This window comes from Trichosurus vulpecula, chromosome 4 (genome assembly GCF_011100635.1).
Source record: "Trichosurus vulpecula isolate mTriVul1 chromosome 4, mTriVul1.pri, whole genome shotgun sequence".
In the NCBI taxonomy this organism is placed as follows: Eukaryota; Metazoa; Chordata; class Mammalia; order Diprotodontia; family Phalangeridae; genus Trichosurus; species Trichosurus vulpecula.
The window spans coordinates 250,164,806-250,180,329 of record NC_050576.1 but is presented as its reverse complement, the minus strand read 5'-3'; the positions used below and the strand labels follow the sequence as shown (position 1 = coordinate 250,180,329).

The window sequence follows — 15,524 nt, the reverse complement described above, 5'->3', positions numbered from 1 at the left end:
TAATATACCTAAAAGATTATTATTTTTATCAAAACACTTCAATGAAGCTATTAAGAAATTATTTTTGTTGGTTCCCTAGTATTCTGTACGGGCAGCTAGGTGGTGCAGAGGAGAGAGTGCTTGCCATGAAATCAGGAAGACTCATCTTCTTGAGTTCAAATCTGGCCTCAGACCCTTATTAGCTGTGTGGTCCTGGACAAGTCACTTTATCTTGTTTCCCTCAGTTTCTTCATCTATAAAATGAGCTAGTGAAGGAAATGACAAACCACTTGTATTAGGAGGGCAGAGTTTATAATCTCAAAGAGGATCATAAACATGTCTGAAAGGTTCGGAACCGCCGGATATAAGAAACTCTCAAAGTAGAAGGCAGAAGAATCAAAACATATATTTAGGCTCCACAGTAACCAACCCATGAACCAGCATCCCCATTTTGACATATTAATGAAAAGTTTCCAGGCCCAATAAGTAGGCCTTACAAGAGTAACCAGGAGGCTACAGAGAAGCATGATTGCGTAAAGCAAAATCATGCTTCCCCCTCTATGGTAAAAAGATTACCCACTGGCCTGAAGTCTTTGTTCAGCTTCCTCCCATAGGTCAGCTCTGCTACTGGCGGCTGCGGCTGCGGCTGTGGCAGCCTCTGGCTCCAACGGGAGCTGCTTTTAACCATCCAGCTTCTGCGGGGGTGTAAGGTACGCCGGGGAAAGCACAGGTTCTTTCAATCTGCTTAAGCAAGGTGAAAGGGTTGACCGGGAAAGCACAGGTTCTTTCCATCAGCTTAAGCAAGGGAAGCAAGGTGAAGGGGCCGACAAGCTTACTCCAGTCCAACATACAAACAGCATTCAGTTCAGGGGAAAAAGCCAAACTAGTCAAGGGCACTTGTTGACTAAGTGCTAAGGAGCCCATTTTTGGTTGCCAATACACCACTCCAGTATGTTTGCCAAGAAATCACCCAATGGAGTCACAAAGAGTCAGGCATAACTGAAATGAATGAACAACAAAAGCATTGACTTCATTCACAAAATTATCATATCACCTGGAGATGATATATTTTTTCCTCTTTTTTTGCTTGTTTATTTCCTTAAAATCCAAATAGTGCAGGCAGTGAGTATCTTAATGGTCGTTTTTGTTTTTTTGTTGTTTTTACTCCTGATTTCACTGGGAAATCTCCCAGTCTTCATCTATTACAAGTAACTTTTTTTGGTTAGTAATGACTGTCTTGGGGATCAGGTAGTATTAGTTTCATTGAAGATACATAACTTTTTTATGTTTTTATAAACAATTTCCAACTACCTTCCTTACACAGACAGACATTATTAACAAAAGTTGGCTGACTGTTATTGTGCTCCATACATTTTTCTTCTAGTGCTCTGAGGTGAATTGCCTCCAATCTCTCTCCCTCCCTATCTCTCTCTCTGTCTCTCTCTGTCTCTCTGTCTCTCTCTCTCTCTCTCTCTCTCTGTCTCTCTCTCTCTCTCTCTCTCTCTATATATATATATATATATATATATGTGTGTGTGTGTGTGTGTGTGTGTATGTATATATATATACACACACACACACACATATATATATATATATATAACTCATTAATTTTTAAAAATAACCTTATCTCTAAAAAAATCTATCAAATGAGTATCCAACTTTTCCTTTAAGACAGCCATTGAGGGAGATTCCACTCTCTCACTTGGGATTTAATTCCATTTTTAATTATACTAAATGTAAGAAAGTTTTTTTCCTGATATCAAACTTGAATCTCCCTCTTGTTAACCTTCATTCACTACTCATAGTTTTCCCCTCTATGGACAAGTAGAAAAAGTTTAAATTTTCTACTACATAGTCCTAGTCCTTGGAGATAGCTACTGAAGGGTCTCTAAGACTTCTCTTGCCAGGAATCAGGTCTTCATGCCACTTCCTAGCCATTTCCTCAATGCTGTCTACTTCCTTGCCATCATTTTTACTTCCTGCACTCAAGCAACTTTAGACACCAAATCTGGATCTGTTGGTTTTGACAGGTAAGTTTTTCCCTCTTCTTACTTTGGCCAGCATTAGGCCTCCATACCATTTTCCCACCTATCCCCACACCATCTCTTCTCTCTCTTCCTTTTATGTTTAATCTTCCTCTATTAGAGTTTAAACACCTTAATGGTAGGGATTGTATTTTTTGTATTTATTTTGTAAATAAATTTTATTGCTATTCTTTTGTTTTTTCACATCACCAGAATTTCTTCAAGTATCTTTCTTCACCCAATCTGAGTAAGCCACCCCTTATAACAAATAATATCTCTAAAGAAAAAAGAAGAAGAAAAGGGGAAAAGAGAAATACATCTGATCAACACATCAGAAAAAAGAAAATATATGCAATGTACCATTAACCTCCCAGCTCTACAAAGAAGTAAGGTAAGGATGGCTTCTCATTTCTCTTCTATCTGGCCATGCTTCTTTCTTTGTAATTTTGCAACATTCACTTTTGCTTGTTTGGTGGTTGTTCTTTCTGTTTACATTGTTGTAGTCACTGTGTATATTGCTTTCTTGGCTCTGCTTACTTCACTGAGCATCAGCTCTTGTAAATCTTTCCCTGCTTCTCTGTATTCATAGTCATTACTTCTGACAGCATAGAAATATTCTATTGCATTCTTATACCACAATTTGTTTAGCCTTTCTCCAATTGATCTACCTTATAAACAATTCTTTATTTTGTTGCCCCAATACTTAGCACAGAGCTGAGCACACGTTTAACATGTCCATTCACCTATCTAGCCATCCATCCATCCACCTCTCTCTCTCTGTCTCTCTCTCTCTCTCTCTCTCTCTATCCCCCTGCCCTGTCTCTGTGTCTCTGTCTCTGTCTCTTTCTCTCTCTCCACCTAGTTGATTAGCTAGCTTTTTCTGTTTTCCAAGTTAAACATCCCTGTTTCCTTCAACGGATCTTAACATGATGAACCAGAGACCTTTCAGGTGTCTGTTCACCTTCCTCTGGATACTGTCTAGCTTTGCATTATCTTTCTTAAAACATAGTACCCAGAACTACATAATACTCTAGATGTGGTCACACCAATGTAACATAAAGCAAGTCTGAGATTTCATTCAGACTCTTTTACCACAATCCAAGTATTAAGTGGCTGTTTTGGCAACCATATCACACTGCTAATTGATGCTAACTTTGTAGCCCTCTAAAACCTACTGGTCTTTTATCAGATAAAGTGCTGCTATTGTGTTCCAAGCTATTCTGTACTTCTAAAATTTTTTTTTTAAATCATAAGTATGAACTATCTTCATTGCATTTCATCTTATTCAGGCTGACCTAACATTATAGATTGTTGGGATATGTTTGGGTGCTCTGTCCCCCAGCATTCTACCTACTCCTCTTCACTTCGTGTCATCCCCAAATTTGACAATCATTTCATTGTGTGTTATTTTCAGGAAGCTAGGGTGGGAAAAGTAAAAGTAAGAAACTGTTCTCCATTTCCCACTTCAGGGCAACTGGATATTGAAGGAACCAGCAAAAAGATGGCAACTAGGGGCACTGATCTTTGATAACTATTAGAAACCATAAGCAACCTAAGTCCTTATCTCATTTGTGCAAAAAAAAATAACAAAAAGCAACAATGTTAGCAAGGATGTGGCTTTTTATTTCCAATGAACCATCTTTTTTTCTTTCATCCTCCAAAGTTCTGTGATCTCATCTGTGCAGTCACACCCTCCACCTGAATAGACAGCAAGTCCTTTGTAGCTTAATAGATGGTCTTTGAGAATCACTGTGGTCAAAATAATTTATCACCTAAATTGATCACCCGTGGCCAACCTGGCAATTAGCCCTCTGAAGTGATCCTGGTTGGACCTTAGAAAACAGAAATACAGTATGTCACAGAGTTGGTACTCAAAGTCCACAGTAATATAGTAGAACCGTCTTGACCTTGTGCTTTACGGCCAAAGCCTTTTATCACCCCAGGTCATCTACAGACCACAGTGAGACTATAGAGGAAGATTTTAGTGGAGACATGAATTCATTTTAGCCATTGTCTTTTCCCCTCCATTTTAATCTCATGATGATGGAACTGTACAAGGGCATAGGGAATGGCACAGATTCAGGAAGAACTGGGTTTGAATTTTTCTAACACTTATAAGCTGTGGCCAAATCATTTAAACTCTCTGAGCCTCTGTCTCCTCATCTGTAAAATGTCTATAATATCGGTAGCATGCACCTTGCAAGGTTGTTGTGAGGCCCAAATGAGACAATGGATGTAAAGGGTTCTGCAAACTCTAAAACACCACTGAATTGCTAATTTTTATTATTAGAAAATTCTCATTTCCTCAGTAAGAACAATCAGTTCATCTTAAATCTCAATTGCTATTTTAGCTTATGTATGAAATAAGAGGATGACGTGTCATGTCAGAGAAAAAACCAACACACCAGTAATGTTTTTGTCTCCATTTAATTTTTTTTTAAAAAAAAGCATACTTTAAACATTGACATTCAATTGTACATATACTCATTTCTGAATCAATATTCAATGTATAGGAAAATATGATGCCTTCATTTATTATTTTTTTTCATTGTGTGCAAATCATTGTGTGATTGAAGTATAACATATTCATTCCTATCATCTACCTGGATGGGGCATCCTACTCACATTTTCTCTACTATAGCAGACTATAAAGTACTTTTCCGGGTAGGCTGCAGGTTGTCATGGGAGCTGGATGCAAAAAGTAGAATTTCTCTTGCTTGATCTCACCTCTGCTTGGAGTGGAAAGCATCAAATCATTTCACTGCTCCATCCATCATACTATTTTTTTCCCTTCAAGTTTGTAACAGTGAATAGTAACAGATAATGGAAGGGTCCAAATAAACTCCTGAATTTTAATGAGATATTCAGAGGCACCTAATTAACAATAAGTTTATATGGGTCCACACCCATTTTACATACAACCAATAATGACTGCAATGAAAAACTATAAATATGAACTAATGCCCCAGTTCTAGCCTATAGTCCACTTGTTTTTAGCAGGAAATTCACACGCAAAGAAAATATCTGGACACCTCTTTGAAGGCTTTTAAGAAACCTTATTTAACCTGAACAAGGAGGCATAGGGCTTGAATTTTTCTTTGCTAATATTATAATGGTTTCTTCCTCATTTTGGTGTACTGTCATACATTTTGTGTATCATCATACTACTGAGTATATTTTTTTTTGCTCTGAAATTTAAATCATAGCTTTAAATGTTGGTTTTGCATACATACATGATTGAAATAAAGAACAAAAGGCTTAAATCATCATTGCATACAAACATCTCACAAAGCAACTGCCCACATTATTGGCTGGTTTTCCTTTAGTTTGCCAGGCTGCCTTTAAAAAAAATAGGCACAGTCAAATGCTATAGAGGATTTTTCCATTGTTATTAAAAATAAGTTCACACATATTCTCTGTAAGAGCCCACCTGGGAAGGTTGGTGCTTTGAGCACAATTGTCATTAAAACTTTGCCTGTCACACATGAATATCCAATGAATGAAGAGAAATCTACTGGGAACTCTAAAAAGAAATGATTTATAATCTCTTTGGGGGTGAGTAGGTGAATCACTTTTAACCACATTAGTGTAGAACTTCCCCAGGAAGAAGAGGATCACCAGTCTAGGACTGGTAGGAATCATAAAGTTCAAGTCCAATGCCATCATTTTACAAATGAGTAAATTGAGTGCCAAAGAGGTTAAATCATGACTTATTCAACGTCACGTGGGTAATAAATGATGGAGCCAGGATTTCATTCCAAGGCATCTCTGACTCTAGAATCAATGCATTCCCCACTATGCCACACTGCTTTCCCCAACAACTTCAAAAAACTTTGTAATAAAAACATCCCACATCTTTGAAACAGATAAACTAAAAAAGGCCATTCTTCTAATTATAGAGCTTCAGGAAACCACCTCTATATTCTGATTTGCTCATCTAGAAGATACATAGGAAACAACAGAAATAGCACCAGCAAGTGAAACCAAAATTTAAATTGGAAGAAAAAGACACCAGGATTATTGGCTATCTGCATAAAGATGGATAGAAAGTGGCTTCTTGAAGTAGCTGAGCATTCTTATTTACTAAGCCTGCTAGATAATAAACTAATTAGGCTTTTTAATTGAAAAAAAATATGTAGTTCATTAACACAAGACTTTAACTGTACTGGCTAAGCTTCTATTCAGATGCCAAGTTGTCCTTTAATTAGAACAAAAGAGCCACATTAACTCAATGCAACAGAATAATTCATAATAATGGCTGGATATTAATCTCTTGAGCTTGCTGGAATATAGCCTATGACATATGGCTTACTATAGGCACCCGTGTGATCCTCTGGGATTGAGAGGGTGTATCTTAATTAGCCCCAGCTAAACAAAATTCTGCAGCCCTAAAAGAAAGGCTCCTCTAAGTGTTTGTTAGGTTAAGTCATCACAGAGCTTGGCTTGAATGCTGTTAGACTTGTCAATACAGTTCTCTCATTGACTCCATTGTTTTCCAGGGGAATCTTAACTGGAAGTGAAAGGGATCTTAGAGGTCACCTGGTCTCCCCCCTCTCATTTGACAGATGAGAGACTTAATGTGTAGAGAAGGGAAGGATCTTCATCAAAGTCACCCAAGTAGCAAGAGCCAGATCTTCTATTTACAAAACCAGCCCCTTCCTATTACTTAGCTATAGAGATGCTACTCCTGGTCCCACACAGTTCACCTGTCTCCATCCTTAATTTGGCAGTAAACAGAATGGTGGAACATAAGCTCCTTGAGGGCTGGGAGTATTTTATTTTTGTCTTTGCCTGCTGATTGGTTGATTGATTTCATAATCAATCTTCCTTACAGTAAGTGTATTTATTTGGATAATTGAGCCCCCTCCAAAACAAAATTGCACTTGACGCCAAACATTACCTGAAGTTTTCTGACTTGAATCATCCCCCAAATTGAGTCCATTACACACTAAATTAAGAGTATTCCGCTATACTCTGCAATCCAAATAAGAGAATGAATACTCCTTCCTTTGAGAAGTATAAGTGAGGCTTGGGATTTACAGTAAAGTAGTCCTGTGCTTGCAAATGAAGTTGGAATATAACACTTTTTCATTGAATGGATATGTACAAGGGGGACAATACGCGTTGGCTGGATACCAGATCAATTAATTATCAAGAGGCATAAATGCCAAAATTGCATCCTGGAAAATTAATGCATATATGTATGCATACACATACATGTACTGTGTGTATAGCATGCATATACACATATATTTATATAAGTGTGTTATATATGCATGTATAAAATTGCAAGTTTTATTGCTGCACGATAGAAACAATGGGGGAGGAGGGGGGAGAAGGGAAAGCAAAAGACAAGTCTCAGAGGAAGAGCATGCTTGAAGATGACCAAGCATGGCTGAAAAGCCTTGATTTTTCTTTTCCTGTCCTTTTGTTGCTATTCTTCATTCAAATTCATGCCAATTGAAATTCTCAATTACATACAGACAAGATACTTAACAGAAATGCATTTGTACTTAATGGGGTGCTTAGAACTCTGTGAAGGTTTTCCAAAGCTTTCAGTGTGGCAGATTCTGATGAACTTTTTATAAAGCTTGCAATTTCAATTGCTGCCACAAACACGGATTCACTTTTACAGCTGGCTTGATGTTTGTTCTCCCTATTAGTTGTTTCAGTTTCCCTCCTCTATGTGCCTACAATGTGATGAAAGAAAGTTCACAGGATCATAGGATCTGAGATTTAGAGCTGGATGGAACTTAAGAGAGAGCTCCTGTCCAACTCTTTAGTTTTCAGAAAACGAAACTGAGGGACACAAATTAAATGAGTTGTATGAGGTTACCTGTAGTAAACAACAGAGACAGAATATGAACCCAGGTCTTCTGACTTAAAATTCAGTGGATTTTTTTTTCCATTGTGCCAATCTGTCTTCTTTTTTGTCTTGTTTTGTTTCAGTGTGATCTATAGCAGAAAGAAAGGCCTGCAAATACACACTTGACTGATTGCTTAAACTCCCTAAAAAAATCAGAGTTATCTGAATATGGAATGACATTTTTTGGTAGGTAGTGAATTCCCCATCACAGAAAGTATTCTAGCTAAGGATGAATAAACACTTATCGGAGAGATTGTAGAAGGAATTTCAGGTTACAGGTATGGATTGGACTAGACGACCTTCATGATCCCTTCCAACTCTGATATTCTATAATTCTGTTATCATAGCCAAAGTAAGATTTTGTTCTCTTTTACCATATTTCATGTGACAGGTATTTTAAATCTATTTCTTCTGGCTAGTTCAAAGTGTGACTGAAACATTTGTAATAGACCACAGGATTATATTTATGCCTACTATAAAACCCTTGTCCAGGGCCTAACAGTGGCATCGAGGTGACCGTGAATTCTTTAAGACTGCTCTTGGAACACAAGCTCTGGCTGGTTAGCACACTGGTAGGGCTTCAAGTCCTGACCGCTCTGTCATCTAAGACCCAATCCATCTAACTAAACACAGTGCCTCCTTTTCTTCACAGGGCTGGGAACCAGGTGCTGATTTTATTTTCAATCACAACTCATGAGGACTGCCTATTAAGACAGGACCTTTGGTACGCCTCAATGGATTGGAGGTGGGTGGTTTAACCCCACCTTGATGATACTGTAGATCTCAAAGCTCGGAAGTAAAGAATTATGCTCTGGCATATCAGATTATAATATTGTGCCATGGGGCAGAAGTTAATCTCTAAAGTAATTACTTCAGGGTAGAACGTAATTTTAGGCAAAATTGTTTGGATTGGATCTAAAGGATCTGATTTAAAGACACCTTTTTATTGCAAATAATTTCTTCACTGGTTTTCACCAAAGAAGATGAATGGAACACAGTCACTATTGATTTGGTTACAATCTGTCCTAAATAGCAATTGTGATGGGGTTAAATTCATTCTTTAGCACTCCAGGCCCATCTTCCAACAAAATGGTCAGATCCCCTTCTTAAGTAACAACAACATGGAAATAAACTTATTTCAAACATTAAAGGGGATTAAAATGTTTGTGCCTTTCTAAGTCTTTGAAATACTAGAATGCTGCAAAACTACAATCCATAGTTTTAAGAGTAATGGAACAATATGGACTCTGGAGAAATGAAAATGCATATCATTCAAGGGACAACAGAAAGGCACATGTGGGTTATCACAAACAGAGAATTATGGAGAACTGGAATAAGAGATACCATCAAAGAAGTCTAAGCAAAAAACAAGATAGACTGGTTGGTTATACAATAAGAACAGGAGATAACTGATTGACTATTCTTGAAACTTCCTTGGTATCTTTGCAAAAGGACAAATGCCTTTGACACATTGAGTAGACGGCTAGGCATGAGTTGGTTGTGGTCTGCATCATTAAAAGGAAGTTCCACATTAAGGAGAACATGGATCTGCAGGACCACGTGAGTAGAGGTTACAAAACTAGGACTGGAAATCTCTTTACTGAGATTCCATCAGAAACTTTAAGTTCAGTCAGTATCATGTGGGGAATGTTTTGTGATGTCTTGCTTCATCTTATTCATTTGTAAATTTGTGGCACTGAGCAGTTATTTGCTTTCATTTACATCTTCAAGTTGTTGTTGGTGGTTGGGGTGGGTGTGTGTGTGTGTGTGTGTGTGTGTGTGTGCAGGATGAAGCTGATAGTTCATTATCTATCTGTTACTAATCAAGTACCAGAAACATGGGAGCTGCCTTTTTGCTTTTCGATCACTGACCATGTTGAAGGGATTGGACTAACGATAGTCCTTGACTAACTATGCCCATTATTCTTTTTGAAACAATGTGTTACCATTGTGAACATCAGCCCCAAATCCTTGAGCCCTGTTTGATATTCTAGCAGTGTAACTCTCTTACCCATGTCACTAAATAATACATGCCTAAGAATGTGAACCAAAAGTAATTTAGATGGTCATGATAATATTGAGCCAACTTGCTCTAACATGAAATACTTAGCTCAGTTTTCCCCTTCCCAGTTGGTAGGGCAGTAGTACTGTGCTTTCCTTAGCATACATCTTTTACATGCCCCTCATCTGAATTCTCTGGAGGTAGCTGTGTTAGTGCCTGGCTAAAGACAGACAAAGAGCTTGCCACCATCTGAAGCAGCAGACCGGCTGTGCTCAGCAGCTGTGGAATGGCTGAATGCACAAAGGTAAAGAACACTAGGGGAGGGATAGCCTTTGCTCCTCTGGGAGGTAAAGTAGCATGAGAAGTAGGAGATCTGAATTCTAGATTTCACCACTAAGTTTATGACTGAACAAATCCATCTCTCTGGCCTCAGTTGTCCTATCTGTAAATGTAGGACTACATCTTACCTAAAGAAAGGGGGGTAGGAGCAGAGACTATTGCAATTCATTGTAGATCTAGAATTGCTGACTCGATGAACAGGTATAGAAACCTGAGAAGTCTACCTTAGAAAACCCTAGGTAAAGTCATCTCCCTGCTCTGTCACTTTGGGATGTCTTTGTGTGGCTGAATTGGTGGAGTTGTACTTGGAGCTAAGGGGAAGGGGAGAACACCATACATTTGAGAGGCCATTGGAGACTTTCCTAGTCAATGGAAAAAACCCATTTCTGTTATTTTCTTAATGTGTCCAAGTTATCAGTCCTCTTGTTGCTGTAGCACACACACACACACACACACACACACACACACACACACACAAGATCGAATAAAATCAAATTGGTAGACCCCTGAGCATGGCACGGCAATAACACTGCTGCACTGCTGGTTAGGAGGTTTGCTATACTTAAAGAAAGATCTATTGTAGATTTCACACAACAGTTTGGCATCTGGTTTAATCACAGTTAAGTTTCTTCATGACTTCTCTTAAATGGACCAATAAAAATCATGCTCGTCATTCATAATTAACAGCCCACATTCAAATATGGAACATCATAAAATTTTGAAGGCTGATATAGGTTATCTCCAGGTTATTCTGTCTGTGCCTCATTTGATTTAGAGGGGTATATGACCCTTATTTTTAAAAAGTAGATGATTTTCTACTAGAGATGCTTTAAAGGAATAACACATTTATTTAGAGATGAGTCCAGACTGGGAGAGATTTTCAAAATGAAAACAAAACAAACAAAAAACTGCGTCCCTATAGAAAGACTAGGAAGGTTTGCCCTGAAACCTGATTAAATATTTAAGAAATACCTGCACAAAGAGAGTGTTTCCAAAATGTTCTATGCTGTTTGGCCCCAGGTGTCCTGAGCTTGTGTGCTGTAATGTTTATCTTGGAAGAACAAGAGAAGGAATTGAAGATAATATAAGGAGGAACCTGACTTGGCAAGCCTCCAGGTCTTCCCTATGGAAAACTCCTCCAATATGGCAGAAACAAACATTTCAAAAGGAGTACTTTTAGAAAACCTTTTGCAGGGAGGAAGTGATTCTTAAAATAAAGTGGATCCACTGGGATAATTCACATTGTAATTGCCCTTTCAGGGCTGAATTATTCAGCTAACTGCCTCAAATTCTGTATTTCCCAAGTAGATTCTAAGCTCCTTAAAGATAGGAATTATTCCATTTTTGTCTGCACTTTAAGTGTCTTTTCACATAGTAGGCTTTTAATAAATGTTTACTGAAATTTTTTCTATGATATAAAGACTGCTTATGGAAATGACATCTTGATCCATATCATTCAACTAATTGATACTGATTAACCTTTCTTTACACTTTTGACTGTGCTTAGGACAAGCTTTATCTTTTGGTGAATTTTTTTACCCTAAAAATAATGGAAAAATCAAAGCTGAAGACTAGAAAATCAAAATCTATAGGCCTCCAAGAACATGACCTCAACCAAATGCTAGACTAGGAAATCTGAGAGTAGGATATCTGACATAAAGTGACATGTAAAACAAGGGTGTTTCATTGGGCATAAGAAATTGACATGAAATAGATTGAAAATAGGATTTCCAAATGGAATCAGTTTATCTGATATCAGAAATACAATTTTCAAATAGACTTAGAGAATACTGTAGAGGTTTAAAATGTTACCTGATAGGAGATTATGGAGGATAGTAGATTTAGGAGATGTTTTATTCATCTATAGCCAGATCAGTCTATAAAAGTGGAAGTTGCTCTAAAAGGGTGGGAGAGAAAAGATAAACTCTAACTATAAAACCAATTCATTTCCCACACTGAGCTAGTACCAGAACCACCATACCCTAAATTACATTCTCTTGTCCAGAGTCATGTTTGGAGTCATCAGCACCTAACACTACCATTAAAGAGGTCAGATGGGGTTGGAGGAACTGCTACCAGGATTTCCTTCAGTAAACATTAGAAAAATTTCCACTGGGTCAGATCAACCATGTTCATTCTTAAAGATATGCTTTTCTTCAGTGATGGAGAGAGTAACTGTCTTCTTTCTAAAATATTTATGTTTTCAAAGTGAAACTTGGTCTTCATTTCTATAAAAATGCTTCAGACTTGTTCTTGGAGGAAATGCCTCACAAGGTTGCTTGATCCAGTCCATTTTAAGGGGGTCCCATTTTAAGGTTGCAGTGGTTCCATCCAGGATCCCTGTATATTCTTCTGTCTCACAGATTTGTACCTTTCTTTACATTCTTACAAACTCAAGTGAGACAAATGAGGTGGTTCAAAGCTAGTCACTACATACCTTATTAGGGAAAATTTACATTTAAATTGTTCTGTGCAGATATACCTCGAGTTTTTCTGGATTGTTTATGGCTCTTTGATTGGTAACACTTGAAAACTATAGTTTTGTAACCAGTGTATTACTACATCTAGTTGTGTTAAGATCAGGCACTTCATTTCACAAACTGAAACATTCAAATGAATTTTTGGTCAACTGGTCACTCAGTCAAAACAACTGAATTCTTCATAAAAAACACTTACCATTGAAATTAAACTGCAACTTTATCAAGTCTCCATTTCTATTTAAGAAACTGGGTCATTAATAGTGCTTACATGTAGGAGATAAATAACATTCCTATGTGTTTCATCCACAGGAGCAAAGATTGTCCAGAACTTTTTGGGCTTCATTCCCCAAAACATAGTATTTTTTTCAATACGTATATAAAAATACAGCAGGTTTCTTTCTAAAAGATAAATCTTAAGGGTTAATCTTATAACTTGCTCTTACACATTTCAAAATGTAGACGTATGAAAAATATTAAATGTGCAAAAGGCTCTTTTTCATGTATATTTTTAAATACATAATAGTACTTTTAGACAACAGTTGAAAACCGATTGAAAAAAAGCCTTCAACCTCACAGAAATTCTGGTCAGACTAGAGATTTTGCTTGTTGAATTGTAAACAAACTTTTTTAAAATGCTGAGAATTTCCTCAGTTCTTTCCCAGCAAGCCACTCTCAAACACATCAAGTCCTGCTTTGAAGTAAACCTGAGCTGAATTGATGCTGTTCAGCACCATGGACAGGGCTGCTTGAAGGGTCTCATTTGACAGATGTAACTTTTCCTGTTCCCAAGCTTCATGGAGTATAGAAAACTGGTGGGTCTTCTCATCCAGCCTGTACAGAATGTTTCTGAAGAGAAACACAGAACATTTAACTGTTTTATGAACAAAGAATTTATTTCTCAACATTAAAACCAAATCTTTTCAAGTAAAATGTTTTTTCTTCAAAAGGCATACATGCCAACCAATAGAGAGATATGATTAGGCTTGAATTATTCAAATGAGATGATTGGTAGGAGACAAGATCAACCCCAACACCATTTCCATTCCACTGTCTCCGCCCCTCCCCCACTCCTTTTCCATATCTAAATAAGCATTAGCGTATGCACTAGTATACTATTTTAGGCAGTGTGGCATAGTGAATAGAGATATAGTTTTTGAAAGAAGAAGACCTGTGCTCAAGTCCTACCTCTGACACATACCTGTTATATGACCAATAGCAAATTACTCAACCATTCAGTGTACCCAAACATTTGTTTAAGATGCTAAGTTGCAGATTGGCACTTGACAAGCTGAATGACTATAAGGAGCTTCCTCATAGAGAGTACTCCACAACAGTGGAATCACAGGTCTGATTTTTTTTAACAACGTACTATTGGTATTGTTGGCAAAGTCTAGGATATCTTCCCACATCTTCCCACTGAGCCTCAGGTAGAATCTTTTTGGCAGAAAAGAATAATGTCTTTAATTATGTCATTGTTTCACATCTTTCTAAGTATAAATCAGTTTAAACACCAATGAACTCAGGGCAAAATTATAGAAAAAGAAGCTTGGCTCTAATTGACTCTCCTTTTTATTATATGTAACCTCTGGAGAATGGGAGGTTCTGACATATGGGGAATGGAAAAATACAGAGAGGGGGAGTCAATGGAATCCAAACTGATGTCTTTGTAATTATCTAGTCCCATCCTGCTCTAATCTAGTTAGAACTCTCACCACTCTACTCACCTTGGCACCTAAGGGAACAGGACAACTTGGGCATTTTGTGCTACAAACATTTGGTACATATTTATTTGTCAACCTTTGTATGACCCACTTTTGGAAAGGGCTGGTTCATGCCCTTAATTCAGTTTAAAAGCATATACTAAATGCCTACTATGTGCCAGGATCAGGAGAAATAAATCCAGAAAGGAAAATAGTTCCTGCCCTCAAAGAACACATAATATAATTCAACCATGTCCCATACAGGGACTAAAATAATATGGAATATCATCTCCAAGCAGATGGAGGTGTCCTCTTATCTTCTCTTCCTCAGTCTGTTTTGTCTTAGACCCAATCTTAAAGGTGGAATTCAATTGCAATAAAATATTTATTCCTAAATTATCCTTCCCAAGAAACAGGGAAGGAAGGTAATATGAGAGTATGGTTTGTGGTTTAGTGGATAATGGGCTTGACTTGTCATTGGGATATGGGCTTAAATTCCTCCTTGGATACCAAAAAGTACCAAAACTGTGGTGGAGGCTTATATCTTCTCTGATCCTTGGTTTCCTCTTACGCAAAATGGGCATAGCGATACAAGTATACCTTATTCTGTTAAGTTATTTTGAATTCTCATGAGATCATGTATGTAAAGTGCTAACTATAAAGTACTAGATAATTTGTTTGGTGCTTGTAAAGTTTGCAAGCCAACATCCACATGTGATCAATTTGAATTTTACAATACCCTCTATAAGCTTTATTGTCTCAGTTTTAAAGGTAGGCAACTGAGGCTGAGAGTAGATGGTGAAGTAGAACAGAATCCAGATGACTTCACATGGGTTTTTATGCTAACTGCTTTGACTCTGGGTGAATCATTTATCTTCCCTGTGTTTTATTTCTTCATTTCATTTATAAAATAGCAAGAAAGTTAGGTGGCTCTGAGAATTAAGCACTGAATGTAGAGTCAGGTACACCTGAGTTCAAATCCTGCCTCAGATACTTATTAGCTGCATGACCTAGAGAAAATCACTTAATCATTCTCAACTTCCAGTTTGCTCATCTGTAAAACTGAAATAATAGCACTAACCTAACTAGGTTGTTGTGAAGATCAAGTGCAATAACACTTGGGAAGGGCTT

At 37.5% G+C, this 15,524-nt stretch overlaps 1 protein-coding gene across 1 annotated transcript in view; it reads right to left on the bottom strand.

Annotated features, from left to right (window-relative positions):
• Window positions 1-9,612: 9,612 nt before the first annotated feature.
• Window positions 9,613-15,524, bottom strand: part of NAALADL2 (N-acetylated alpha-linked acidic dipeptidase like 2) — a 1,044,682-nt gene continuing 1,038,770 nt past the window's right edge. The window contains exon 15 of the mRNA XM_036755686.1: window positions 9,613-13,539. Coding sequence (XP_036611581.1) covers window positions 13,341-13,539 — 199 coding nt within the window. The 3' untranslated portion in view covers window positions 9,613-13,340. The remainder of the gene's footprint in view (window positions 13,540-15,524) is intronic.